The sequence below is a fragment of the Trachemys scripta genome, chromosome 7 (genome assembly GCF_013100865.1).
Source record: "Trachemys scripta elegans isolate TJP31775 chromosome 7, CAS_Tse_1.0, whole genome shotgun sequence".
NCBI classification, from domain to species: Eukaryota; Metazoa; Chordata; order Testudines; family Emydidae; genus Trachemys; species Trachemys scripta.
Genome location: NC_048304.1, coordinates 30,126,895 through 30,154,854, shown reverse-complemented (window position 1 = coordinate 30,154,854; position 27,960 = coordinate 30,126,895). Strand labels below are relative to the sequence as shown.

At 52.8% G+C, this 27,960-nt stretch overlaps 2 protein-coding genes across 3 annotated transcripts; both read left to right on the top strand.

The window, feature by feature from the left end:
- Positions 1–261: 261 nt before the first annotated feature.
- LOC117880707 (N-acetyllactosaminide beta-1,3-N-acetylglucosaminyltransferase 2-like) lies at positions 262–6,768 on the top strand. Its single transcript, XM_034777112.1, has 2 exons — positions 262–1,232; positions 1,711–6,768. Exon 2 carries the CDS (start codon positions 1,729–1,731, stop codon positions 2,917–2,919), a length of 1,191 nt encoding a protein of 396 aa, XP_034633003.1. The 5' UTR covers positions 262–1,232; positions 1,711–1,728; the 3' UTR covers positions 2,920–6,768.
- Positions 6,769–8,955: 2,187 nt separating this feature from the next.
- On the top strand, positions 8,956–27,512 carry SART1 (spliceosome associated factor 1, recruiter of U4/U6.U5 tri-snRNP). 2 transcript variants are annotated; one of them, XM_034775514.1, is made up of 20 exons: positions 8,956–9,360; positions 10,667–10,721; positions 11,738–11,793; positions 13,935–14,061; positions 14,986–15,091; positions 16,398–16,475; positions 17,909–18,008; positions 19,076–19,218; positions 20,388–20,594; positions 21,785–21,906; positions 22,007–22,158; positions 22,492–22,622; positions 23,047–23,217; positions 23,900–24,010; positions 24,230–24,317; positions 24,837–24,927; positions 25,485–25,620; positions 25,951–26,040; positions 26,607–26,728; positions 27,012–27,512. In XM_034775514.1, exons 1-20 carry the CDS (start codon positions 9,000–9,002, stop codon positions 27,028–27,030), a joined length of 2,466 nt encoding a protein of 821 aa, XP_034631405.1. In that variant the 5' UTR covers positions 8,956–8,999; the 3' UTR covers positions 27,031–27,512. The 2 variants fall into 2 exon arrangements, with proteins under 2 accessions (XP_034631405.1, XP_034631403.1); XM_034775512.1 differs by having other exon boundaries at positions 8,957–9,360; positions 23,044–23,217.
- The last annotated feature ends 448 nt before the right edge of the window (positions 27,513–27,960 follow it).

The following is a 27,960-nucleotide window of genomic DNA, read 5'->3' as shown; positions in this document are numbered from 1 at the left end:
AAAGAAAAAAAACTCTGCAGGGCAGCCAGAGCAGCAAAGCGCAAAAAACAAAAACAAAAAACCCCTGCGGGACGGCCGAAGTGGCAAAGCAAAAAAAAAAAAAGGATTGGAGGGAAGCCACCCCTTAGAATCTGCCGCCCCAAGCATGAGCTTGCTCGGCTGGTGCCTGGAGCCAGCCCTGCCTCTCCCCCACAGCCCAGATCCCCTCACCTCCCCCGCTCCACTTGGGACAACCCTGGATCCCGCCTTCCCTGCAGGCTTCCTTGCCCCTCCCGACCTAAGCAGCCGGCTGCCAGTGCCTCCCAAGAGCCAGAGCTCTGTTCAAGCTCATCCAACATTTCTCTCCCCTCACCCCTACTTAGCTCTGTCTTTCCCTGGCTCCCCGCGCGGGGCTGCACAGGCACTGACGTCTCCCACCCCAGAATCCAGGTGAGAGGCACTGAATGTGGGAAACAAGGCTGGGAGTGGGAGAGCCCGCGGAGCCCGGATCTTGGCTGGAGCACACCTGCCTCCCCGCTGATTGTTTAAAGAGCCCCAGGCCCCCGGCCCAGCCAGGTTGGACACAGGACTCCTGGGTTCTATCCCCAGCTCTGGGAGAGGAGTGGGGTCTAGTGGGTTAGAACAAGAGAGACTGTGAGTCAGGACTCCTGGGTTCTATCGCCAGCTCTGGGAGGAGAGGGGGGCCTCGTGGGATAGACAGGAGGGACTGGGAGCCAGGACCCACCCCTGCCCTCCCTGTGCCAAATGGGGAGGGTGGGTGAGAAGCAGCACTAGCACTATGAACAGCTAGGAACCGGTTTGTACTGACCCCACTGCTGCTGCCTGAGCTTAATGTCCCCCCCCCCCACCTCTTATTCTCATTGCACTGTCCCAATTGCTTCCCTCCCCCTAAAGGACTCTGCACCTGACTCAAGATAAGAGCCGATCATCGCCCCACCCACTGAAAGCTGAAACCAGCTCCTCTGCAGAAGGGACGATCAGCTCCCAGCTCTAGGGGCAAAGTGAAGTCTAGTTGCTAGAGCAGGGGGCTAGGAACCAGGACTCCTGGGTTCTATCCTGGCTCTGGAAGGGGAATGGAGGCTAGTGGCTAGAGCAGGGAGGCTAGAACCCCAGACTCTGTCACTGCTGCCCCTCCCATCTCCAGGCTTCCGGTTCCCACTCTACAATGGATATAAAGAGACAAACCCACCTGAGTGAAATGCTCTGAGAACGAAGTCAAGCAGAAGTGCCATGTAAGTACCAAAAAGGGCAGAGGTGTGTGTGTGTATGGGGGTACCTGAAATACCATGGGAGTGTGTGTGGGGGGGGATAGCTGAATGGCCATGGATATCTGTCAGAGTTTGGGGAAGAGCAGTTACCTGGAAAGTCCTGGAGGGGCTGTCAGGATGCATGTGGGGGTACCTGAAACATGGGATTGTCTGTGTGGGGGTACCTGATACATCCTGGGAGACTGTCAAGGTGTGTGTGTGCAGGGGGTAGTTGAATGGCTGTGGAGAGTATGCACACAGATGGTAGTTGAATGGCCACGGGGGGCTGTTGGTGTGTGTGGGAGGCAAGTACCTGAAAAGTCCTGCTGGCCAGTGAGGTGTCTTTGGGAGGGGGTAGTTGATCGGCTGTGGGAGGCTGTTGGGGTGTGTGTGGTGGTACAGGGAGGTGCCTCAAATGCAATTGGGATGTACCCTCTAACCCCTTCCCTTCCTTGCTCCACAGCACCCCCCCATACACACCATGAAGCTCCGCTACATCAAAGCTTATGTCTGGCTGTCCTGCGTGTTTGTTGCCAATGTGATAGTCTACACTGTAGTGACGCTCTCAAGGAGGCCGCTCAGTCTGCAGGCTTCAGGGAGATCAGCTTTCATTGGGGGCCATTTGAGGCTGTGGCAGCACAGGGACCTCCATGGCCTTCCCCTCTGGGACCTGTTGCTGCTCTACATGGACCGGCTGGAAAACCCCATACTGAGGAACACCACAGCCCAGTTCAACCTCACACTGCCAGGGACGTGTGGAGAGAGCTTCCATGAAGCCTCCCAGAGGCTGGTAGATTTCTCCTCCTACCCTAGCCACCTCCAGGCTTTCGTCCTCTCCATGCACTGCAGGGACTACCCGCTGCTAGTTGGGCCAGCAGATGATGAGGCCTGCCCAAATGGGACCCAACTGCTGGTGGCTGTTAGGTCCCAGATGGCCAACTTTGACCGACGTCAAGCCATCCGGCAGACATGGGGCCGAACGGGGCTAGTGAGGAATGTGACAGTGCAGACGCTCTTCCTGTTGGGCAGGCAGGGCTCAGGGGATGGGCATCCAGATCTGGAGGCGCTTCTAGAGCTGGAGAGATGGAAAAACAGGGATCTCCTGCTTTGGGACTTCCAGGATACCTTCTACAATCTCAGCCTAAAGAACATCCTGTTCCTAGGGTGGCTGCGGGGCCACTGCCCCAGTGTGGAGTTGATCTTCCTGGGGGATGATGATGTCTTTGTTAGGGTGGACACCCTGATGGCTTACGCTGGGAGCTTTGATGCTGTCACTCGCCGGGGCCTCTTTGCTGGCCATGTTATACAGGATGCTGCCCCAGTCCATGACTGCAAACACAAGCACTATGTCCCTGAGTCCTTCTATCAGGGCACCTACCCACCCTATGTGGGGGGTGGAGGGATCCTTTGCTCACGGGATGTGGCCACCCGGCTCCACGAGGCCTCGTGCCACTTGCCCCTCTTCCCCATCGACAACATCTACCTGGGGATCTGCCTGAGAGAACTGGCACTGGTGCCACAGAACCACCCTGGTTTTTGGACCTTCAACATGGAGGCCGAGGGACAGGAGGACTTGTGTGCTTACAAGGAACTCATCATGGTGGATCACAGGACACCCCAGGATATCATCCGGCTGTGGCGAGGCCTGCATGACCCTGCTTTAGCCTGCTAGGCCCCATGGTGGTGGCCATGTTGGTGGTCTACTTTTCTTTGTGGCCATCTTGATTTTCTAGCTTTCCTTAGTGAACATCTCGGCTGACTGGTTGGCCAGTGTTCTTTGGAGGCCATCTTTGCCTCCTGGAGGATATTTCCCCGTTGAGGTGTGGCTACATATCCCTCATGCAGACTCCAAGAACTGCTTCTTCTCTGGAGGCTCGGCTCTGAATCTGAGGCTGCCATCTTAGTCCTTGACGGCTGGCTACAGTGCTGCTGCTTAGCCCATGGGTGACCACCCCACAGTGCCTCCTGCTGACTAAGCAGAGATTGAGTTTCTCATGCAGCCCAGATACATATCCAGAGAAGGCTAGGGAAGCTGCTGCTGCCGCCATGCCTGAGGTATGAACGGCTCAGTAGGGAGCATTCCCCTCACACTAAGTGCTCCCCCCAATGCCCCAGTGTGACACTAGAGGGTTCTTTGCTGCAGGGAGCAGGATGGGGGGTCAGTAGGGGGTGCTCTCCTGTCGCAGTCAGTGCTGACCCCAGCATGGAACTAGGGTCTGTGGTGCATAGACTTATCCCAGGGGTGTATCAGAAGGAGACAGCTCTCTCAGCTGTAAAATTTGGATTTAGACTATTGAGTTGCAACTGAAAGGGTCATTTTTTATGCAGTTAATTGGTAACATGCAGAAATCCTCTCATTTTGTTCTTGGTTCCTCCTGCATTCAGAGAATCAGGGCTTTGTGTACATTTCTTATAAATAACCAAGAGTGCATCAAAGAAATACCTGAGTATCAGCAATTTCTCCTCTTCACTGGAACATTCCCGGAGTCCTGAAATTTGACTAGCTGCTTGGGTCGAAAATGGGCAGCAACACAAACTGTACATGGTGCTTCTCGCAGCAGGTAAATGATGCTACACAATAACTACAGCGTTGTCCATGAATTGTGCTGGCTGCAATGTATTGCGTGTCTCTGTGTGTCGTTGTCTCCTGCTGGACAGAATCAGGCTGCTGGGGAGTGTTTTCTCTCACCCTGCGATTGCCTGAGCTATGCTGTTCTATGGCAACACCAAAGACGCAGTCCCTGATCATGGTAAGAGACAGGAAGGCTGGCCTTGTCTTTAAGGCACAGAGCTGGGACCCAGGAGATCTGGCTTCCATTCCCAGCTCTGCTACAGCCTCCCTGTGTGATCTCGTGCAAGTCACTTCATCTCTCTGGGTTTCAGTTTAATCATCTACAAACCCTTTCTTTGTCTACTTAGACTGTGAGCTCTTCAGGGCAAGGGCTGTCTCTGTGATTGTCTCGAGGCCTGGCATGACGGGGGCCCTGAGTCAGGACTCCCGGTTTCTGTACCTACTCCTGCCGTTATGATCATAGCCAGCTTGCTTCCTCTCTATGCCTCATTTTGCCTGTACCAAGGGTTAATTTATGAACAAGCTTTGAGCTTCCTTGGCAGCAAGAGGCCGGAGAAGGGGAGCCGAACAAGCAGCAGAGCCCTGGGCAGTCACAGGAATGTTATCTGATCATGCTGAGAGCTGCAATTTCACCCCCTAAGCTCCTGTTTACATCTCTCCCGTTGCACTCGGGTTATGAACCAGCAAAGGAGTTGAGAGCAGCTCCTTCGTACCTGGCCAAGAGCTAGGGTAATGCCCTGAAATAACCCTCTGTATAGCGGGGAAAAAAGAAGCTGAACTGGAAATACAAGATGAGGTGTAGGGGGCCCTTGGGGAAATGCTATCTCCACTCCCTGCCCCTTGCATTGCTGTGAAAGTGGGGTCTAATGGTTAGAGAAGGGGAGGCTAGGGGTGATGGTCAGGACTCCTGGATTCTATCCCCAGCTCTGGGAAGGGAGTGTGGTCTAGTGGGCTAGAGCAGTGGGGGAGCTGGGATTCAGGACTCTTGGGTTCTTCCCCAACTGTGGGAGAGGAGTAGGGTTTAGTAGGTTAGAGCAGGGGTTCCCAAACCTTGTACTCACGTGACCCACCGACTGCATTTTCTTTTTTTAGTGTAGGTCCAAATTCATGCCACCCCCTCCCCAATCATAGGTCAGCATTCTTCTCCTCCTCCACAGACAGGGGACCAACCACTTGCAGCAGCAGCACCCTCTGACCAGCACCGCAACCCTAATCCCAGCCCAATGCAGAGGGGAGGTTGCAGGGAAAGGGGGCTGGAGAGCAAGTCTGCTCTGCACTCACCCTGCAGCAGCAGCTCCTGTCCCATGGTGCTGGGCCCAGTTCCCCAACCTGGCGCGTGGGGTTGCAGCGCCACTCAGCTTTGGCCCAGAATGGCCAGAGATGGGAGTTGGGCCCAGCCCTGCAGGACAGGAGCTGCTGTTGGGGGGTGAGTGCAATGCAGGCTCTCTTTCTAACCCCCTTAGCCTGCTGGGACCTCCCATCAACACCAGGCCCATGACTCATCTAAAACCTCACAACCCACTGATTGGGACACTGGGTTAGTGCAGGGTATATTAGGTACCAGGACTTCTATTTCCAGCTGAGGGAGGAGTGAGGTCTAGGGGCAAGAACAGCTCAGGACTGGGAGTTAGCACTTCTGGGTTTTATTCTCAGCTCTGGGATAGGAGTGTGGTCTAGTGACTAGAGAAGGGCAGGGTGGGGGTAGGGGCTGACTGCCAGAACACCTGTATCCCTGTTCTTTGGCCCTGATTTTCTGTGTGATCTCGAGGCAAGTCCCTCTTGGTTATCTGGCCCCCATCATAATTGGATCTGCACCTCCCTGTGCCTCCATTTTCCTGTGGCATGGAGATATTTCCTTTTCTCACAGGCAGCAGAGGAAGGGAGAATGTGATACAGTTACCGAATATCTGCACAGTCTTTGGGGCCTGTTGTATTCCTATTCTTCCTCTTGTCAGTTTTTCCAACGACTCAGCCCTTACTCCTATTAACTGCCACCAGGATCTACAGCTCTGCATTGCTGGCTCCATCTCCACCAGGATGCCAGCTTTTTGCATAGAAAGCCCCTAACACGCCCAAGAAAGATGTTTTTTTTTTTTTTTTTTTTTAGGGATCAGAATGATTTAAGAGATAGCCAGGGGCTTATTTCAAATATTTATATAGGGCTGCTTTGGCTGGCAGTATTTAAAGAAACAAACCAGGCCCTAAAGTAAAATATTTATATTAGTTACTATCCTAAGGTGCAAGTGTAAGTAGGAGGGAGTCTGCAGAGATGTTGCACCAGGCTAGGATTGTGTGTTTTCACAAGCTAGGGTGTTGATGACTCAGTAGGGACACTCTCCTCTCAGTCTGTTGGCCCCAATGGGGGATGAACTGATTTCCCCTTATGATATGTCCCCTAATACAGAAGCGTGTATGGGTCATAGCATCCCTTCCACATAGGAGGGGAGGGAATGAGTCTTCTCCCCACCACTCCCAATGGTATTTCCCCTTGTATATACAAAAGGGTATATGGCTTATACTTTCCCTTCCACGGGGAGGGTGATGGTTCTTTCCCCCACTCCCAAGGGGGTTTCTCCCTGGGTATAGATATATTTATAAAGCAGAGAAGGGGTATTAAGTACAAACCATTCCCAACTCTTGCTGAGGTGTGGAGAAGAAATTGTATAACTAACCCCACCCCCAGCACGATAGTATGTTCCCCTATTAGGAGAGCAGGACCTTCATGGTTTATATCATTGGTGGCCAACTTTTTTTGCCAGCCATGGCACAATATGAATTTATAACATACCAAAATATCACTTTATTACTAACATGTCTAAAACAGTGAATTTCAACTTGTGATCTATGGATCCCTTGGGGTCTGCAGAATATGTCTAAGATTTCCAAAGGGGTCTGCACCTGTGTTTGAAATTTTTTAGAGGTCCGCAAATAAAAAAAGATTGAAAACCACTGGTCTAAAAAATATGACAGTTAATTACAGTATTTCCTATAATGTAATTAATGCAGAATAAAACTAACCATGATCTGGGTGTCATGGTAGCAGTCTAAAGGGGTTTCTGAATGTCCCTTCTTATCCACAATGTCATCAATCCCTGGGTTCAGCTTTGCTGATGCTAGTACATGTAAGTCAGTGAGTTAGGAATTGGTGACCTAGGCGTGATATTTACCTTTAATAAACTTCCTCTCTGAAAATGGAAGTTTTGATACGTTGATCCAAGACTGCCCACATATCGAAGGGCCAGGCCATCTATCTGAGGAAAATCTCCTTTAGGGAAAAATTTCCAACATGGTGTCATGTCTTGGTTCACTGGAGATGTACAGAATTCTTTGAATTTATTCTCAGGTCCAGAATTAATATATTAGTTTAAGAGTAGCAGCCGTGTTAGTCTGTATCCGGAAAAAGAACAGGAGTACTTGCAGCACCTTACAGACTAACAAATTTATTAGAGCATAAGCTTTCGTGGGCTACAGCCCACTTCTTCGGATGCGTATAGAGTGGAACATATATTGAGGAGATATATATACACACATACAGAGAGCATGAACAGGTTGGAGTTGTCTTACCAACTCTGAGAGGCCAATTAAGTAAGAGAAAAAAAACGTTTGAAGTGATAATCAAGATAGCCCAGTACAGACAGTTTGATAAGAAGTGTGAGAATACTTACAAGGGGAGATAGATTCAATGATAGCCACCCACAGGTCTGTCATTGAATGACCAGACAGGTTAAAGTGTTCTCCCACTGGTTTTTGAGTATTATGATTCCCGATGTCAGATTTGTGTCCATTAATTATTTTGCGTATATTAGTTTAAGAATTTCTGTAAATTTGGAGGGTAATTATCAACATCAGTGTACAAAACAGTGAAAGAAGTAGTAAGAAGGGCCATGGTGTACTTATCAACCTTAAAAATCTTCTCAAATGACTCTAACAGTGAAGACACTGCATGGTGGAGTTTCTCATAATTTATACCCCTGTCATTCTCAATTTTTAACTGATGCAAAATGAATGAAGTGGTCCAAATTATTTGGACAAACTGTTTTGAAAGAGTCACAGTTTTTATATAAAAGAGGCAACTCAACTGAACAGTGTAGCAAAAAGGCAAATGATTCCCTGTACGTGTTGAGATGAAACACAATATCGATAAGGAAAGCTAGATCACTTATCTAGTCCTTGCCTTTAATAAGCTTGCAATTGTCAACGAGTTCATTCCTCTTTTCCAAAAACGTTAGCACTGGTCCTCTTTGTTTCCCAAATCTTTTGAGATCCTTTCCCTTTGACAGCCAAAGAACATTCCAGTGGAGCAGTAACTGCAAAGCCGATCCAGTGGGATATTTTTTGCTAATTTCTGCAGAGGTTTATGTAAAATGCCACTGAAAATCAAACATTTTCCATACGGCTGCAGTGTTGCATACCACCACTCTAGGCCTAGACTCTTTCCCTTCTATAAACAAGAACGGGTCTTCCCAAGCCAGGCTAAATTCTCTCCTTGCAATGGCATTGCCATAGTTTGGTTTGGACTTGCTGGGCTTACTAAACAACACAGTAAGTAGGCAGCTGTAGAGGGTCCACAGGCATGTCTGAAGCAGCTCACAGAGCCTTTAGAAACCATGAGGTGGATGAGATGGTTGAGCCTGGGCTGGATGGGGCACCGCTGCCCAAGGAGTCCTCGCTCTGGCTGTGTACAGCCGCGGGCGGTGCGCTGCCCCCCACCCCAGCCTTTGTTTGATGGCTCATTGTTTTAATTCTTCGACACTTTGACGCCTGCCACAACCCGCAATGTCTGCAAAGGGCAGCTCTGCGCCGCGGGGCGGCCACCACAGCCCGTGTCACTCGGCTCCCCTGCTAAGAAATATGCCGCCGCCGCCGCCCGCTCCAATCGTAACGGCACATCCGTCAGGCAAAGAGCAGCTCGCTGCGGCAGCCCCAGGCAAACAGGAAGTGGGTAGGGGTAACCCGGAGGTGGTAGTCTTGTAAACAGGAAGTGACGCATGGGTAACCAGGAATTCGGTTATTGGGAAACAGGAAGTGATATACCAAACCAGAAGTAGCGTGTAGAGAAACAGGAAATGGCGTATGCATTATCCGGAAGTAGTGCGGAACGAACTCAAACTAGCGTGTAATGACCTGGAAGCTCAGCGGTGCCAACCCCGGAAGTTGCGTCGGTGCCATTTTGCGTCTCCATGGGCTCTTCGAAGAAGCACCGGGAGCGGGGGGAGACCGGGAGCCCCGGGGGCTCTGAGGAGCAGCAGCAGCAGCAACAACAACAACAACAGCTGCAGCCGCCGCCGCCCCCCGCCGCTCCCTCTTCCTCCTCCCGGCACCGGGAGCACAAGAAGCACAAGCACCGGAGCGGCGGGTCCGGCGAGCGGCGAGGGAAGCGCAGCCGGAGCCGCGGGGAGCGGAGCAGTCGGAGGAGTGGGGGAGAGGAGGCGGCCGCGGCGGCACGGGGCAGTCATGGCCGGGCCGGGGACAGGGGCGCCCAGGAGTCCGAGGGGACCAGGCGGATCAAGCGGGAGAAGCGCGACGAGGGATACGAGGCAGGTCAGAGCCCGGGGGGGTTCGGGGAAGGGGCCTAAAGGGTAGAGGTGGTGGTTTGAGGGGGAGGGGTTTGGGGAGCCACTGATGGCTAAGAGTGGAAGGGCTGAAGAGGTCAGACGGAAAGAAATAGGGGGTGCAGGAGGGGTATAGGTCAGAGTGGGGTGTGGCTATGAGATTTGGAGAGAGGAGCTATGGGGTGGGGGAGGGGGAGTGATTGATGTGGCTAATGAACTAAGGGAAAGGACAGAGTTGATTAGTCTTGGTGAGCAGTGCTTTACAGTGCTTTGGAGGTTTAGCGCTGGCTATGGGGGGTTGAGTTGGCTGTGAGGGTTTAGGGGGGGACTGGCTGCTAGGGGAGAAGTTATGGGAGCCACGTGTTGGGAAGGGACTCAGTGAGGGATTAGAGAGCGTGTGGGTCCTTCTGTGTTCTGGCATTGGGTCATTAACTTTGGAGGTCAGAGGGCATGAACTTGTTAGGGGCTAGAGATGAGGAGTTATAATCTCTAATAGGTGAGGGGGATGTGACATGTCTCATGGGTTGGAAGAAGAGGAAGCTGCAGGTGCTGTCCTGGAGGAGGCAGGGGCATGAGGTTTAGGGAAGGTTGACTTGCTGACTTATTGGGGGAGTTTGATGGAGAAGGGGAGTGAGAGATCAGAGTAAAGCAAGAAAGTAAGCTCATGGCCCATCCTGGGGAGTGAGCATGCATGTGCTTGTAATTGCTCATAAAGAGGCCATGAAAGGTTTTTTGGAGCAGATGAGGTCAAGACAGACCTGTTGTGAAGGGGCTTCCTTTGTTGATCAGGAGACATCTATGTATAAAGTACCCTGAAAAGGTGTCTTAATATAGAACTCTATACAATAACTGTTGTGGCCTGTGATTTGCATGAGTCACTTTCTGGCTGCATCTGTCTAGCACATCCTGTTTTATGGTACCATATTCTGTCATGATATGGTATCTAACCATTGACCTCACTGACACTCCACAATAGTGTGATCTGGAACCTGTTCTATCTTGTCAACAGAATAACTAGCTTGGCTCCATCTGCGGGATCTTCATTCCAGCTGATGGGCAAGGCCAAAGGAACCAAGCTAAATTTTTAGGTCCCTGTAAGGTGTGTGTGTGTGTGTTCACAGCACTGTTCATTATAAAAAGCATATCTTAGCTGGGTGGTGGTCTCTGGCATGTGCTAAGCAGGAAATCAAACCAGTTGATCAGAGTGGACCCTTCTGGCCTTAAAATCTATGAAAACAAGGACTCTGCTACTTTTGTCTTATTTACAAACATCTCCCTGACTTATCTCTAAACAGCTGCCAGCTCAAAGGCCAGCTCGGGGGATGCTTCTCTCAGCATTGAAGAGACCAAGTAAGTGAGATGCTATATCTAATGTAATTATGTGCCCTCCCTCCCCACCGTGTCCGAGCACCGAGTGCATTTATTCCACCCTCTGAGGTTGGACGACACTTTTATCCCCGGTTTACAGGTGCGGAAACTGAGATACAGAAAGGGCAAGTGGCTTTAATTTTGTGTGTGGGAACTGTGGGCTCTGTAATTTATTTCTCTAATTAGTTGGCACTGAGAACCACCTGGCTCTTTTGGGAATCTGGAAAGAAATGAATGGGGAGTTGGTCTGAGATGCACAAACATGATTCAGTCAGAAATCTTTGCAGTCTATCAGACATTGCTTAGGGCATGAACAAGGCTCTGCAATCCTGTCTGCCGTGCTGTTTGCTTGACTGTTTACCTTATTGTGTTTCTGTAATCTTTTTTATGAGGGAAGGCAGCATGGTCTAGTGGGCAGAGCACTGGACTAGGAACTTGAGAGATCTTGGGTTGCCTTGGCAGGAGCTGTCAGCAAAGCTCTCAGGGTCACTGGATGCACAAGCTTTCCCACTGTCAAGGTGTAGTCCCCAGGTAGGGGATTTGTATGCCTAATTTCCACTAATGAGAACTCGGCAGCTATGCCTCAGCCTTGGATTTTATCACTTGTGTTCCAGTGGTGTCCAGGAACCACAGTCAGGAACCAGCACCGCATTGGGCTAGGTACTGTGCAAACATAGAACAAAGCTTAGGTACTTATTTGCCTTCCCCCATTCCTGTAGCTTCCTAATCATTGATGTATCTATCCTCACAACTCCCCTATGAGGTGGTGAAGTGCTATTATCCCCATTTTACAGATTGGAAAATTGAGGCACAGAGCGACTGACTTGTCCAATGTCACACAGGACAGGGATGGAATTGAATCCAGGTGTCCTGAGTCCCACACTAATGTCTGAACCACTGGAGAATCTTTTCTCTGTGCTCTAAATGAGTCCTGCTCTTGTAGGCTGTGTATTTCTGATGGTTATGCCACATAACCCCATGTTTCTTCTTATCTGCAGTAAACTCCGAGCTAAACTTGGGCTGAAGCCTTTGGAAGTCAATGCCATCAAAAAGGGTAAGTTTGGCTTTCACGTTAATTACAACAAAAACCCAAACCACTTTGTACTTACGGCTTTAACATCCCTTTGTAGAAATGGCACAAAAATGTGGGGTCTCTGGTATTTTGCCATCTTAGTGTTCCCCCTCTTTGATGTATTGCGCTGGGGGTCTTTGCTGGAGGGTCCTTGTTCCTGTGCCCCACCCCTCATCTCTCATCGGTCTCCTGCCATTGCAGGGCCCGTGGGTATTGGGGTCGCCCAAGTCTCTCCTGTTCCCTGCATGGGGCACATAAGTGTCTCCTGAGGACTGAAGTGTTTTGGTCTAACAAGTTATTGGGTTCAATATAGGGGTATTTGGCTGAAATTCTCTGACATGACCTTACAGGAGGCCAGGCTAGATGACTAATGGTCCCTTCTGGCCTTAAACTTTTTGAACCCATTAAGTATTTTTCTCATTGCAGTAGCACCCAAGAAGCCCCAGTCATGGACCAAAACCCCATTGTGCTGGGCGCTGTACAAATAACACTGTTTTTGTGTGTACTTACCTGGCCCCTATCTCTGTAGCATTTGAGCCCCTCAGCCTTTAATGTATTTATCCACACAGCTCCCTGGAGAGGTAGACAATGCTAATACCCTGTTGTACAGATGCAGAAATGAAAGACAGAGGCCATGTCTGTGCTAAGAGCGCTATACCACCATAAAAATATCAGTATACTATGCCGGTGAAGCATGTGACTGAGTAGTACTGGCATTGCTCTGGTCTAGTAATCCTATCTCCCCAAAACGAAACACCTCAAAGTGCAGATTTGTCTGTATAGCTATACCTACACTAAAGGCGGTTGCCTGGACAGCTCTTGTCAGTCACAAGTCACACCTAATCTGACCCCTGGCTGACAGAAGTCTGTAGTGTAGACATGGCCTAAGTGACTTGCATGAGGTCACACAAGGAGTCTGTGACAAAGCAGGGACTCGAACCCGGGTCTGTCCTTCAAAATGAGGTCTGGCTGAAACTCTCCACAGCTTCCATCTGAATTCTCCTCTTCATCAGGCAGCAAGATGCTCTGGGTGGGTTGTTCAAGAACACTAAGTGTTGGCCTGGCAAACCCCTATGGAAGCCCGGAGGAGCAGGATTAAGGCAGTGCTCCATGATTCTGAAAATTCTGCCCTCTGCCAGCTGAGGGCCCTAGGGACTCCATCCCAGCATGCATTTCTGCACTAGGCATGGTGGCAGGACAAGCAGAACTGGAGGATGTAGGAGGGCTCAGTGGCTATAGCGCCCCTTCCTGGTAGAGAAGAGCAGGTCTTGGCAGTGGTGTTTATCAAGGCTGGTGGACACATACAGACCCCGTGGTTCTCCTGGCCTCTCTGACGCCTAGGTTGCACCGTGTAGCGTCACCACACAGTGTCTGCGTACAGACTGTCCTGGGCCAAGCTGCTGAAACATGCCGACTCCCTGCTGAGCAGCCCTTTAGAGCGTGGTGGTCTCCTTCCTCCCCGGACCCAACGTCTGCCAGTTCCCACTGCTGCTCCCTCCACAGGGAGCAGGGCTCTTGCTCTGGCCAAGGGGAAAAGACATCAGGCCCATCCCATGATCAGATGTGGTAAGACTCCCCCCCCATGCCCTCTCCCAGCTGATCAAGGCATTCAGTTGATGCCTGTGCTATTCTGTTCTCCAGCCAAGCACTAACAGGAGGAATGCAAGTGGCAAGGGGGGCAGTAACATATCCGTATATACTCATTCATTAGCCTGTTCGTTTATAAGCTGACCCTATATTTCAGGGGTTGGCCAACTTTGGCTCCCGGCCGTCAAGGTAAGCCGCTGGCGTGTTGGGACGTTTTGTTTAATTGGAGCGTCTGCAGGCATGGAGCCCCTCACCTCCCTGTAGCTGCAGTTCGTTATCCCAGCCAATGGGGCTGAGGGGTTTCATGCCTGCAGATGCTCCAGGTAAACAAAATGACAATGTATTAGATATTCAATTCAATGATTCCATAGAGTTTAAAATCGTCAAATTTTGGTGTAGACCTGTTTATAAGCCGACCCCTGCTCTTTGATGCGTCACTTTTTTACCAAAACTATTTGGCTTATGAACGAGTATATGCTGTACTTGTCTGGCTCCTTCAGCTGCAGCTCCTCTGTCTTATGTGTTTTCCTCTGCAGAAGTGGGCAGTAAGGAGGACCCTGTGGCAGCTGAGGTGATCAACCCCATTGTGCTGAAGCAGAGGGAGGAGATCCGGGAGAAGTTAGCAGCAGCTAAGGAGAAGCGGCTTCTCAACCAGAAATTAGGGTAACCCCCCACCCTGTTTGCTTTGTCGGTGATTGGCCCCATTACTCTTGAGTGTGATGCAGTGTCTGCACGCACTGCCCCTTGCTCTGACCTCAAGCTTTATACAAATATAAGGATGTAACTGTTTGGCAACAGGAGTTGAACCTGAGATGTCTGGATCTAACAGCCTGGGCTAATGACCGCTTTGCTCAAGATGTGTCATTGAGAAGGGCACACATTTTTACTAGTGAGGCTAATTAGCCCTTGGAACAACTGACCAAGGGCTGTGGTGGGTTCTCTGTCACTGGTTGTGTTTAAATCAAGATTAGGTATTTTTCTAAGAGATCTGCTCTAGTTCAACTAGGAATTACTTCAGGGCAGTCCTATGGCTTGTGTTATACTGTGGTCAGACCTGGGCCCTTCTGGCCAGAAGTAGCCTGCAGAACTCATTGACACAGGATATTAAAGTTGAGAATTTAGCTGGATTCCAAGAGGAATTGGACGTTTCAATGGAGAAGAAGAGTATACAGTGTAGTTAATACAGTCAATTCTGGAATGGGGTAACTTAGTCACTGGGTAGCTTTAGTGACTGACGTAAGGTCAGGCAAGAAGTCTGATAGAGTTGGGAAAGGAACTTGGGTCTCCCAAGTCCTGGGCTAGTACCCTGACAACTGAACCATCCTTCCCTTCTCTCCTTCTTCCATCCCTCTCTAAAACATTGGCTCTGCATTGACCAGAATTTGAATCCAGGTCTCCCACGGGGCAGACACAAGAATTCTACCACTGAACTACCAATGCTTTTCCTGAGGACAGGGAAGGCATTTGAGCTTCTGGTCATTTCAAGTATCCAAAGGGCTCCAGGGAGGAGGAGGAGGTGGTGGGGAGCTCTCCAAGGCAGAATAGCCTTCTTTCCTCCTAGCTTCTGCCTCTGTTCCCCCCTTTCAGGAAAATCAAGTCTCTGGGAGAGGATGACCCCTGGCTGGATGACACAGCTGCCTGGATCGAGAGGAGCCGGAAGCTGCAGGTTGAGAAGGAGCTGGCTGAGAAGAGAGTTAGTATAGTCCTGGAGTCTCCGGAGCATCTGGGCTGCATGGGCGCCTCATTGGGAACACTAGCGCCATGTGTGACATGTACCCAGCTGCCCTTGTCTTCAGTCCAGTAGTAAACCATGTTCAATCCTTATCCCAGCAGTTGGTGCCTTCTGCCCTGCTCTCAGCTGTGCCAGCTCTCTGGTTGCCTCTGCGATAAGGAATTAAGGCTGTAATTCGCCGCGTATGGCAGAGTGTTGCATGGTGGCTGGTATTCCGGGCCGGCTGATGCGAGAGCAGACATTTGCTGGCCTGGTACTGCATGCAAGGGGGTGTTGTATTGGACTGGGCCTGTGCTGATGGCTTGCTGTATGCTTTGGAAGTAATACTCTTCAGCTTAGCCAGCTCCTATTGAGCTATGAGCTTGCTACAGAGGTCGGAAGGTGTAGACAGCAGCCAGACTTAGCCCTTGTGTTGTTTAGATGCATTATGGTAGTGCCTACAGATCCCAGCCAGAAGGGGGCATCATGCCAGGCACTGTGCAGGTCCCCAACCAATATCAAGGAACCAGACGTAGAGAAAGTGATGCGGGTACAAATGGATTAAATGACAAGTTTGGGCCAGGAGTTCTGGTTCTCTCCCCCACACATGCCTCTGTTCTGACCACTAGACCATGCTCAGTGGGTAATGGAAACCAGGAGTCCTAATGTCCCGCCCCCTAGCTCTAACCGCTAGATTCTACACCCTCCTAGTGCTGGGGGAGGAACGTATATGTCCTGGCTCCCAGCCCTCCCCCCAACTTTTGGCCACTAGACCAGCAGTCCCCAAACTTTTGAGGGTCGCACCCTGCTGGGACTGGGAGCAGGGCCACGGCTCAGGGGTTGGGGAGCAGATGGGTAAGGGAGCCAAGGCTGGGGGTGGGTCTGGGGCCAGGAATAAGACTGAGCTGGGGGTGAGAGCGGAGCCGCAGCTGGGCTGTTGTGAGGGCTGGCAGCTGGGCCTGTGGCCAGGTGTGGCTCCGCTCCCGGCCTTGCCCCCAACTTTGGCCCTGGGAACTGAGCCATGGCCGAGGCTGGGGGCTGTCGTGGGGTTGGGATTGGAGCTGCGTCGAGGCTGGGGACGGGAGCTGGGGATGCGGCTGGGGTGGAACTGGAGCAGAGCGGGGAGGGGCTGAATGGCGTTCCCTCCTCGCCCTTGTGGAGGCTGGCCCACGTCCAGCCGTGCCCTCTCTTTGAGGACCTCTGCACTAGACCCTATATCTTAATATGTTCTTTGTGACTGCGAGTAATTTTAAAAGCATCAGAATTGTTTCTATTTTGTTAAATTCAGGCCAAACTCCTTGAAGAGATGGACCAGGAATTCGGCATCAGCAGTCTTGTCGAAGAGGAGTTTGGGCAGAAGAAGAAGGTGAGACCAACCTGGAGCTGCTGGCAGAGTGCAAATGCCTCAGCAGTGCCTAGGGACCAACCACGAGCAGGGCCCCATTGTACTAGTCCCTGTACAAACAGAGTCCCTGCCCCGAGGAGCTTATACACTAAACGGTGGGGACAGACCCAGCTGGGGGAAAGGGGTAGAATGCAGAAGCAGAGTGAACCATGCCATGGCCACAAAGAGAATGATCGCTGTTCCTGGGTGGGGAAAGGAAATGGGGAGAGGGGGCAGGGTAGTTGAGGGTATGAGGGGAAGCTGTGGAGCAAGTCTGAAGTGAAGAGACAGAAGGGAGCAGGGTGGAACAAACCCCCGTCAGTGCAGGGCAGAGAAGTTCCTTCAAATCAGTACAAAATAGTGTATTATGGTCTGAGCGTCAGCTGACTCTGCTCCTTCCTCTGCTCCTTGTCTCTGGCTGGCTTCTCCCTGCAGTTTCTCTCCCTGTAGCATAGATGGCTGATGGGTGGGGAGTGCTGCATGGATCCTAGTGCCCCCAGAGAAAGAAGGGGTCTCCCCTGTACACATCTGGAGTGTGCTGGGATGGAGGTCTGGCCATGTTTGCTTATTGAAGATGCAGTAGTATTGATGTCTCCATTCTCACAATGGCTTTTCTGGAGACTATCCAGGACTCCGTGTGCTATGGCCCTGATCCAGGCCAGCGTCGCTCCCTTACCTCAGTGCAACTCTGTCGATTTCACTAGTGTTGCAGTTACTCTAGAGTGAACTGGACTGTGAGTGCTGCGGCGGTGGCTTCCCCATGCAGCCTAGCATTGCTCTAGGGTAGAAACTGCAAGTCCCCCAATTCCAGGCATCTGATCTGAAACCTGCTTCTCTAGCCTCTGTACAAAGCTGAAGCCATATAGTGCTTGGCTGCTGGATCTTGTGTCCAGTTCTGGTGTGCACAGATCCAGAAGGACATTGATAAACCAGAGAGGGTGCAGAGAAGAGCCACGAGCTTTATTAAAGGATTGGAACCGTTGTCTGCTAGGTTGAAGAGCCCTCCATTATCAAAGATTTGACAAGAGCCAATGGCTGGAAGCTGAAGCTGGACAAATTCAGACTAGAAATAAGCAATTTTTCCCCCCGGTTAACTGTTGGAAGAACTTCCCAAGGGCTGTGGTGGATTCTCCATCACTGGCAATTTTTATATCAAGGTTGGATATTTTTCTAGCAGATCTGCTCTGGTTCAACCTGGAATTAACTCAGGGCTATCATATGGCCTGGGTTTTACAGGAGGTCAGACGAGATGATCACAGTGGTCTCTTCTGGCTCTATAATGTATGACTCTACTGTCCACTGGGGGACGGGTGGCTGTGCCTGAGTTCTGGCTTGGGGGACCATTTGCGCTTTCTCCTCTCAAGCTGACTTCCTGCAGCCTGATGCTCTCCTGTTGGATCTTCCTCTATCTCCAGGATCACTACAGCTCCCGGGATCTGCAGGGCCTGACAGTGGAACACACCATCGATTCCTTCGAGGAAGGAAAGACCGTTATTCTGACCCTCAAAGACAAAGGTAACCAAAGGGACTTCCCTTGCACCCCTCCGCGTGGAAGTGGGGTAACGATCATGCTGTCTGTATTGGGATGACATGGCTACCACTAGGGCCTTCCCCACTCCCTGCTATAAAATCTGAGTTTGTTTTCTGGCCTGCCTGTACAAATCCCTGAAAAAAGAACTGTTAGTGGAATTGCTCACAGGTTCTACACACAGATTATGTACTGGTAGAATTGGGTGGGTGGGTGTGATATCAACCAGTACAGTTATACCAGGTGCTGCATAGACGCTGCCCTCAAGTAGTCCCTGCCTCAGAGCTCACAGTGTAAACAGGCAAAGGGTGGGAGGGGAAACAGGCACGGAGAGGGAAAGGGCCTTGGCCAAGGTCACCTGGCAGGGATTAGAACCCAAATATCTAACTCGCAATCCAGTGCCCTGCCCGCTAGGCCGCACTACCTCTATTCACTGAATGAAGATAATGGTGGATATTCTGGAGTCTGGGCAGCAAGGGGCAGGTTTTGTACAGGTTTCAGAAGGCAGGACTCATCAAACTCGGTGTTACACCCACTGTGCAAGAAGCGCTTTGGCTGGGGAATGCATTTATCAGCATACTATTCCTGCCACCAGTACAGCAGGTGCTGAGCCACTAATAATTCGCAGCAGTTTCCCATAATCGTACTAGAAGTGGGAGGGAGACCCAGTGGTTAGAGCAGGATGACCGGAAAGTCAGGAGATGCTTAGACCGGCAGCTCTCTGTTTGTACAGTGCCTAGCACAAGGGGTCCTGATCAGTGACTAGAGCTCCTGGGCACTACCATGGGTGCTGCCACTGACTGAACTCTGGCAAGTCGCTTAGATGTGTTGGGCCTCGGTTTCCCTCTTTGGAGCCTCTCTGGGGTGTGGTGCAGGATTAAATGCCAGATGTAAAGCACTTTGCAAGGCTAAAGGAGAGGGAAGTGGTGATGTTACAGACTCTTGTTCCTGCTGGCCAGTGACGGGCCCTGGGCGTTAGCTGTAGCGCTGAGAGCACTGTGGCTGGGGCCTAGCCGGGGCTGTAAAGTGATGGTGATGGTGTCTTGTCCCCCAGGCGTCCTGCAGGAGGAGGACGATGTCCTGGTGAATGTCAATATAGTGGACAAGGAGAAAGCGAAGAAGAACGTGGAGCTGCGGAAGAAGAAGCCGGAGTACAGGCCCTATGAGGAGGAGGAGAGCGTGGATGACATGGCCATTGTAAGGGCAGCATGGGGATAAGGGCAGGCTACACTGGTTTTCAGGCCTCCTCCTGTAGTTTAAAATGGGCCCAGGTCCGTGTGTGTGTGTGTCCGTGTCCGGAGTCATTACGCTAAAGGTAGCCATGAAATGTGGTCATAGGTGACCTAAAGCCACCTCCTGTAATCAAGCTACTAGGAAACCCTCCCCCCATGATTGGTGGCTGTGACTTAACACTATTCTCTAACCTACTTCAATCCAGGACCATGGGCATCAGGGTTCTTGGGTTACAGCAGTACGGTGGCTTTAAAGGGCCATGCCATTAGCGTGCAGAGCATTTCCTGGCCTGCCTGGAAAGAGTCTTTCATGTAGGTTAGTCTGAGCGCTGACTTATTCAGTGGTTGCATTCCTGGCTGGCAATGGAGGCCAGGATTATGGACTAGCTTTGTCCATAGGGATTGCCGTTCAAACCCTGATCCTGAGAGGTGTGGAGCATCTGTATGGGGTGGGGAAGGGCATTGTAGTCAGTGTTGTGACTAGTCTTTGCCCAACAGTCGGGCGTGGGGGCTGCCACTGCAGGCTCTGTGATCTGCCTCATGGCTGAGATCAGGGGGCCGGGGGTGGGGGGGGGTGGCAGGCAATGCTCCAAACATGGAATAAGCTAAATAGTGCTCTCTTAATAGCCTCAAATCCAGACTGGAGGCCTTACTGGGAGAGGCTTTCGCCAAACACCAGATTTTGGGCTCAATCCAGGGGGAACTGGATGAAACTGTCTGGCCTGTGATAGACAGGAAGTCAGAGTAGATGCTCTAATGGTCCCTTCTGGACTTAAACTCTATGGATGTATGAAAAGCGGAGACGTGCCATGGTTTGTTGAAGCGGGGGTGGGTTGCTTGTGGGATTGGAAGCAGTATAGCTAACCAGACCAAGGAAGGCAGAGGACACGAATTGGGGGCGTGGGAGGGAGTTACAGGAAACAGCCAATCAGCAGAGGACAGGACATACCGAGTGGAAGCCAGAATGAGCAGTGATGTGGAAGACTTGGGCAGCTCATGAGCCGCAAACCCTGGCATTCTGATTCCCCTCTTGCGTTCCTGCTGGAATGCCTTGTGCTGCCTGACCCTGGAGGGTTGGCTGCTGGGGGGGGTCTCTGTACTGGAGGCTCACATGCTGTCTCCCCCCACCCCCAGTACAAGCACAAGAACGTCCTGTCCAAGTATGACGAGGAGATCGAAGGGGAGAAGAAGAAATCCTTCAAGCTGGACTCGGGTGGCATGGCAGATGGCTCATGGGAGCGGGAACTGCAGCAAGTCCGCGATAGTCTACGCAGCCAGGCCCAGAGCCTAGACATGCCCGGTCTGCACCTGGCCTCGGAGTACTTCACCCCAGAGGAGATGGTAAGAAGGCCTCATACACTAGCACCTGCTCCTCATTTAGTCCAGGATCCAGCTCCCTACTGCAGTAGTGGGATGCAGGGCGAGCCAGGCTCTAACTTGGTCCACAGAATCCTCTCTAGTTGCCAGGCTGATGGGCTTTGCCCAGACCCTCAGGGTCCAGCTGATGGCCAGATTTGGGATTGGGAAGGAATTAGACCAAGGTCAGATTGGCAAGGACCTTAGGGGTTTTCACCTCCCTTGCAGCATAGGGCAGGGATCATCTGCTGGGCATGTCTTACCTCATCTATTACCTGATGATGCAGGGGCCTTGGGCAGTGGAAGCCCCTTGGTCTTTCCTACTCTGTGTGGGGTTCACAACAGATTAGTCTCCTGAGGGATGAAATGTTATAGTCTAAAGTCTTTTGGTTTAATTTGGGGGAACTGGGTGAAATTCCCTGGTGGTGCTGTACAAAGCCCAGACTAGATAATCTTTAAACTCTGTGAAGCTGTGTCTAATGCTGTTATGTCTGTTACAGTAGCACCTGGAGGGGGATTTTATCCTGGGTGCTGCAAAGCACCTGACTGAGATCAGGACCCCACTGTGCACCAGGCAACGCACAGAGCCCCCAAACTGAGATCAGGACCCCCTCTCATGCACAGAGAGACAGTCCCTGCCCCAGAGAGCTTAGTCTGATTAGACAAAAGATGGGGCTGAGGCATAGAGGAGATGGGACTGACCCCAAGATTAGCGGCAGAGCTGGGAGTCCTGGCTCCCAATCCCAAGATGGTGCTGCCTCCCATACACGGAGAACATTTGCAATGGGGGGTTGGATACTGACCTCGTCTCACAAGACCAGACTCCCTGTGGCATCGCAGGGACTGGAATGGAGAGCTGGGTTCTAGCCACCCCCTGGCCTGGTGGGTTAAAGGCAGTCCCATGTCCCAGTTGCTCGTGTGTGTGTGTGTGTGTTAGGGGGTGGCGCCACAGGCCATGCGCCTGCACTTGTGGTTCTAGGTACAGATGCGGGGTGGGGGTGGTGCAGAGCCCCAGGTGCTTCTGGGTAGATGTGTGAGGGGGTGGTTGGCAAGGTGCTGGGCTCTGGGTGCTCATGGGGATTGGGGACAAAGTGCCACACACCAGGCCAGGACCCTGCTGTGTGGATGAGGGATAGGGGCTGTGCCTCACTGACCCGTCTGGTCTCTCCCTGCAGAACATCACCTTCAAGAAGACCAAACGGCGGGTGAAGAAGCTGAGGAAGAAGGAGAAGCCAGTGAAAGCTGATGATCTGCTGCCCCTGGGCAATGAGACAAAGCAGAGCGACTTTGGCTCCCGGTAACCGGGGGGAGCATGGGAGTCTAGTCCTGTGGGTGGAGAGACCAGGAGGGTTGTGGGGGATTGGCTCATGTGCTAACCAACTTCTCTCTCCCCACAGGTTACGGGGCCGAGGGAGGAGGGCTCACAGGAAGAAGGAGGAGGAGGAGGAAGAGGAGGAAGGGGACATGGAACAGAATGTGAACCAGCCTGCAGACCTGCCATCCCAGTCAGATGACACCCGGGTAGAGAACATGGAAATCAGCAGCGATGGTGAGGGGCTGGGAGCCAGGATTCCAGGGTTCTTTCCACTATAGGAGGAGAGTGGGGCCTAGTGGGTTACAGGAGTGTTTCTCAACAACCAGTCTGTGGACTGATGCTGGTCCCTGAGATCCCCCTGACAGTTTAGGAAGGCAGCAAAGCCGGTCCTTGGTATCAAAAAAGTTGAGGAGCACTGGTTAGTGTGTCAGGGGCCCTGGGAGCCTGACTTCTTACCCAAAGCTTCCAGTGTCTGGCCTGATGCTCCTTCCAGGACCCACCCTATTGAAGCAAAGGCCCCTTGGGATACTTGTTGCTGATTCCCTCCCCATGTTTCTTTCCCTGCAGAGGAGGCTGAGAAGGTGTCCAAATCCCCAGTTGCCCTGGAGGAGGACGAGGCGGAGCAGGAGCTGCAGAAGCAGCTGGAGAAGGGCCGTAAACTCCGGCAGATGCAGCAACTGAAGGAGAGTGGGGAGAAGGTGAGGAGGCCTGGTCTCTGGGGGGAATCAGGGTGGGGGGGTTTGATATTGGTCTGGGAGGCCGTCTGAGCCTTATAACTATATGGAATAGAATGGAATCAGGAATCCTGGCTCCTAGTGTGGGAACCCAGGAATCATTAACCCATAGACCCCACTTTTCTCCCAGAGCCAGGGAGAGGATCCTGGGGTCACCCTGTTCTATGGATGGATGCATTTGGCCTCCACTGCTCCTTGATTGAACCCCCCACCCCAGAACGGAGCATGTGGTGCCCAGTCACACCCTTCCCCAGAACACAGGTCCAGCTGCCCTGCTGGGGCTGCCCTGAGTCTGGGGGCTCCTAGTGATCCTTGATTCAGCGCGTGAGCCCCCAGCCTTGTTAGCGCCCAGCTGCTGTCTAACCCAGCCCTCTTGCTCCCAAAGCAGGTCATTGAGATCGTCAAGAAACTGGAGACGCGCCGTAGCCGGGAGGACGACGAGGAGCTAGAGAGGAAAGGAGCAATAGTCTTCAATGCCACCTCGGAGTTCTGCCGCACACTGGGCGAGATCCCCACTTATGGGCTGGCCGGCAACCGTGAGGACCAGGAGGAGCTCATGGTGTGGCTTCCTGGGGATTCTTCCCCCCCCTCCCTTTTCCCCAGAGTGGGCTGGGCTGGAAGACACTTGCCCCAGATGGAGGGGCATCAGCAGAACTAGCAGGAGCAGAGGGCTGTGGGTCAGATTATGGGACACTGCCAGTGTGTGGCGGGGGAGAAGAGCCCAGGACTGCAATAGCAGCGGTCTGTGGGTTGAGACTGATCGGCACCAGCACAGCTGGGTGGGTTTGAGGAGAGTCCAGGGCTGGGATAGTAGTGGGTTGGGGGTTGATTCAGATATGTTGCCGTGGTGCCTTACAGGAGTTTTGTTCCAGGTGTCTCATGCTCCCATTTTCCTTTGTGGGCTGGGCTTCCTGGACAGACTAAAGTTTCCATCCCACACCATGGTCTTTTCTCTGGAGCAGAACAGCACTACATCATTGGAGTCTTTGGCCATGGGGCATCCTGGGAGATGTAGTCTGGCCTATAAAGGAAAATGGGCATGTGAAGCAACCAAACTACCACTCCCAGGAGGCACTGCGGTGGCAGAAGTGCTTCTGTTTTGGGGCTCTGGGCTCTAGCTGGGAGCATGGGGCTGCAGTGGACGTTGGGGCACATGTTCTGCAGTGATCCTAGCCCCACTAAACCACGCAGCTGGGGTGCCCCCATGCTGATGCCCCGGGTGGCCTCTCTTCTGCTTTCAGGACTTTGAACGGGATGATGAGAGGTCAGGAAATGGAGGCTCAGACTCCGATGGCGAAGAGAACATCGGCTGGAGCACGGTCAACCTAGATGAGGAGAAACAGCAGCAGGATGTGAGTACAATTGGGGAAGGGGTGTGTGGTGGGGATAGGAGTCACTGCATTCATAGCTTCCCCACACTCACACCCCAGTATAACACAATGAACCCTGAGGGGCTGCAAGTCAGGATTGAGGGGCACTGCAGAGCTGTGGGAGTGGAGCCCAAGGCTGGCATTGCAGGGGACTCTAAACAGATGGGTCCAAAGTTCTGAACCTGTCTCCTCCCTTTTCAGTTCTCAGCATCCTCCACCACCATTCTGGACGAGGAGCCCATAGTGAACCGGGGCCTAGCTGCTGCCCTCTTGCTTTGCCAGAACAAAGGTAAGTGGGGAACTCAGGATGAGCCCCCGGTCCCAGAATCCTCTTGGGTTCCCATGCTTACCTGTTGTGCTCCCAGTCCTGGCTCCCTGTTCACGACAGGGCTCAACTCCTCATTGCCTCTCTGAAAACCCTCCCTGGTACTTAGTGACTGGAATGAACTTTGTTTAATTTGTAGTAAGGCAGGATCTACAGAGATTGCAGCCCCTGTCGCTGGGCACTGAACAGTCAGTGAGGCAGTCCCAACAAAGGGTGGGAGGGGGACAGAGCCCTTGAGAGGGGAACTGATGTGCCCAAGGTGTGTCATAGCTAGGAACAGAGTCTAGGAGTCCTGAGTCCCAGTCTACTGCCCTGCCCATTAGGCCATGCTGCCCCTGAAAGTCCCTTTCTCCCTGTGTGATCCAGCAGCTCTGAGATCTCTGGGGCTGGTGTTGGGGGGGGGGGTAGGGGGGAGAGAGAGCTTCCCAGAGCACTCACTGCCCTTGGGCAGGGCCTGATCCATGCCTCTTCTGTTCACTGCAGGCCTGCTGGAGACGACAGTGCAGAAGGTGGCCAGGGTGAAGGCCCCCAACAAGTCGCTGCCCTCAGCTGTGTACTGCATCGAGGATAAGATGTAAGTGGCCTTGTGGGGCAGGCAAAGCCCCGGGGTAGATCATCAGTAGCTGGAGTCGGATCTGTCACCTCTGGGTCTTGGCGCCTGGGCCTCTTGCCTGAGCTAAAGCCCCACTGTGCTAGCCATGGCTGTAGCACTTGCCACCACGAGAGCGGCCTGGAGTGGTGCCACAAGATCTGCTGCCAGAATAGGTGCTGTCAGTGCCCTGCCCCATGGCTGGTTTCCCCAACCCCAGAAGAATGCCCATGGTCTCACAGTGGAGACTGGCAATAAGGGGGCAGTTATTGTGCTGGTGGTTTGGGTGATGTGGACACTGGTCATGCACTGCCAGTAACACCCATTCCCCCCCTTATCGTAGACCTGGGCCCAAGTCTCATGCCATTGAAAGGCCCCTGAGTGCCAGGGGATCATTAGTGGCCAAGGGCTAAAAACCCTGATTTTGGCATCTCGTTCAAGACAGCATCCCCTAGCACCACACTGGGATCAGCAGTGACTGCAGGGAGAACACTCCGCCCCCCCCCCCCCCCAAACTAACCTTCTGGGTTGGGCTCCTGCAGGGCCATTGATGACAAGTACAGCCGGCGGGAGGAGTACCGGGGCTTCACCCAGGACTTCAAGGAGAAGGATGGCTACAAGCCTGATGTCAAGATTGAATATGTGGACGAGACGGGTCGCAAGCTGACACCAAAGGAGGTAGTGGGAAGGGACATGTGGGGCGCGAGCCAGGGGAGGGGAGGGGCAGCGGTGATGCAGCCATGTCTCTCCCCTCCATTCCCCCCATGGGGAGCAGCTGTGATGGTGAAAGGAGGCTGTTTCTCAGGGGGTGGGAAGGTTGGTTGGGAGCTGTGATGGTGAAGGGGGAGTTCTGTGGCAGGGATCCCCTACTCTCCCTGCTGCCACAGACAGATGGGGAAGGGTGTTGGGGGTTCCCCAGCTCTCGTGCTGTGTTGAGTGGGTGGCAGGAGGCCCCCGGGTGGGGCTGACAGTCAGTGCTGACCCCCACTCTGTGTGCTCTCTCCCCAGGCCTTCCGGCAGCTCTCTCACCGCTTCCATGGGAAGGGCTCCGGGAAGATGAAGACAGAGAGGAGGATGAAGAAGCTGGATGAGGAGGCGGTGAGTGGGTGACATGGCTGGAGCTCCCCATGGGCAGAGCCTTCAGGATGCTGCAAGAGGGGCGGCTGTGGGGGCAGGTGTAGCTTCATCCTGTTGGCCAAGCAGTCAGGCATGGATGGGAAACCTGAGGAGGGCCTAGGGGGACACAGGAGCAGCATAGGGTGGGGTGCTCTCCCATTGTGGTCAGCGCTGGCTCCAGTGCCCCAGGGTGCGCTATGCTGCTGCTTCTGCATCAGAAAAGTGCTGATTATTTGCAGTCATCAATAGTTTTGCTCCGTCCTTAGAGTCAGGCTGTTAAGCCTGGGGTCCTGGCCAAATCCCTCTTTAGGTTAACTGTCTCCTCTAAACAGCAGGGGGAATTAAACTGGACTAGGGGAGTTTTTCCTTTGCTGTATGATGGCCTGGGAACAGCCCCTACACCCCCCTGGTGGCTGTGTCCCAGCACTGGGTGCGGATCCCTGGGTGCAGGTGGGATGGGATGGGCTGGTAGCCTGGGCTCACAGTTGAGCTGGTGAAAGTCTGCAGGGGGCTGTACTGACTCAGGCTCTCTTCTCTCCCCCCCTAAGCTGCTGAAGAAGATGAGCTCCAGCGACACACCCCTGGGCACGGTGGCACTGCTGCAGGAGAAGCAGAAGGCCCAGAAGACGCCTTACATTGTGCTGAGCGGCAGCGGCAAGAGCATGAACGCGTAAGTACCCCTTCCTCCCACTTGTCATGGGGTTGGTCTGTCTGACCTCCCCGGTGTTGGGAAGCCAGGGCCTGGGGCCTAAAATCCCCAGGCAGGTGGTTGGGAAGGGAGTATTGGGAGAACCATGCCCTAGTCTAATTGGGCTAATCTAGGAGTGCACGGCCTCTTTTGTAGCCAGTACCCCTGTTAGGAATGACCCCTTCCCCCTGCCTTGAGTGCTCCTGGGAAATATCCCCTGGATCCTGGTCCTTCACTCATGTCCCCTCTCTCCTTGCTTCAACAGAAACACCATCACCAAGTGAACTGCCAGCACTGATCCTGGAAGCAGATGCTGCCTGCCTGTCAGTTCCCGTCTGGTCTGACCATGTGCATCCTGGGTTCTGAGGGTGGAAAGTCTCTACTCTCCTGGGGAAAATGGTCCAGTCCTGCCCTCCTCTCACCATATACCTACAAGTTGTGAAGTCAAGGCGGGAGGACCTCCCATGGTAGTGCTCCCTCTAGTGGCTTCCACCTCTCAGCATCTGCTGGAGTAGTGTCACTCTGCCCTGTGCCACAGAGGGGACTCCTGCCTGTACCCAAGTAAGATGCTGGGGTGCAGTTTGTTAAACTCTCCCTTCAACTCTTGATATCTTGGATGCAAAACAGGCTGACCTGCCCTCGCCCCCACAGGCAGGGGCAGGGCTGTGTATATAGTTGAGAAGCTGTGACTCTTGGCACCAAAACCTTGTTTTTGTATTGATGTCAAACCAAATCACTCATTAAAAGCACCAATTCCTGTCTGGGAGCTGGGCCCTGTTCTTGCCTGTCTGGAGATGCTAGTTCCTAGGGTGTGGGTCTGTAAGCCTGGGGGACAGGGCCTGGCTCTTGCTGTGTTTGTACAGCACCCTGCCCCATGACTAAGGCTCCCAAGTACTATCCAGACCAACTTCCTAGTCCCAGGGAGGCCTGACCTGTCTCTGCCAAACATCTAGTTCTATTGAACAGGGTGACCGTGCTGTACTGCTCACCAGCATTGCAGGGGGGGGAGGCGTGTCTTGGCTGGAGGAGCAGCCATGGGCTGGTAGCTGGCCTATATCCTCACTCTGCACAGATCAGTGTGGATAGCAGTGAGTTCGACCTGCCACCCCCTGCAGCCCAGAACCTGCCCCTGCGTACCAGCTGGCCCGGGACCAGGCTGCTCATTCTTGTGCAGTTTCAAATCAACCCAACTGGCTGCCTGTGGGAAAGTCTTT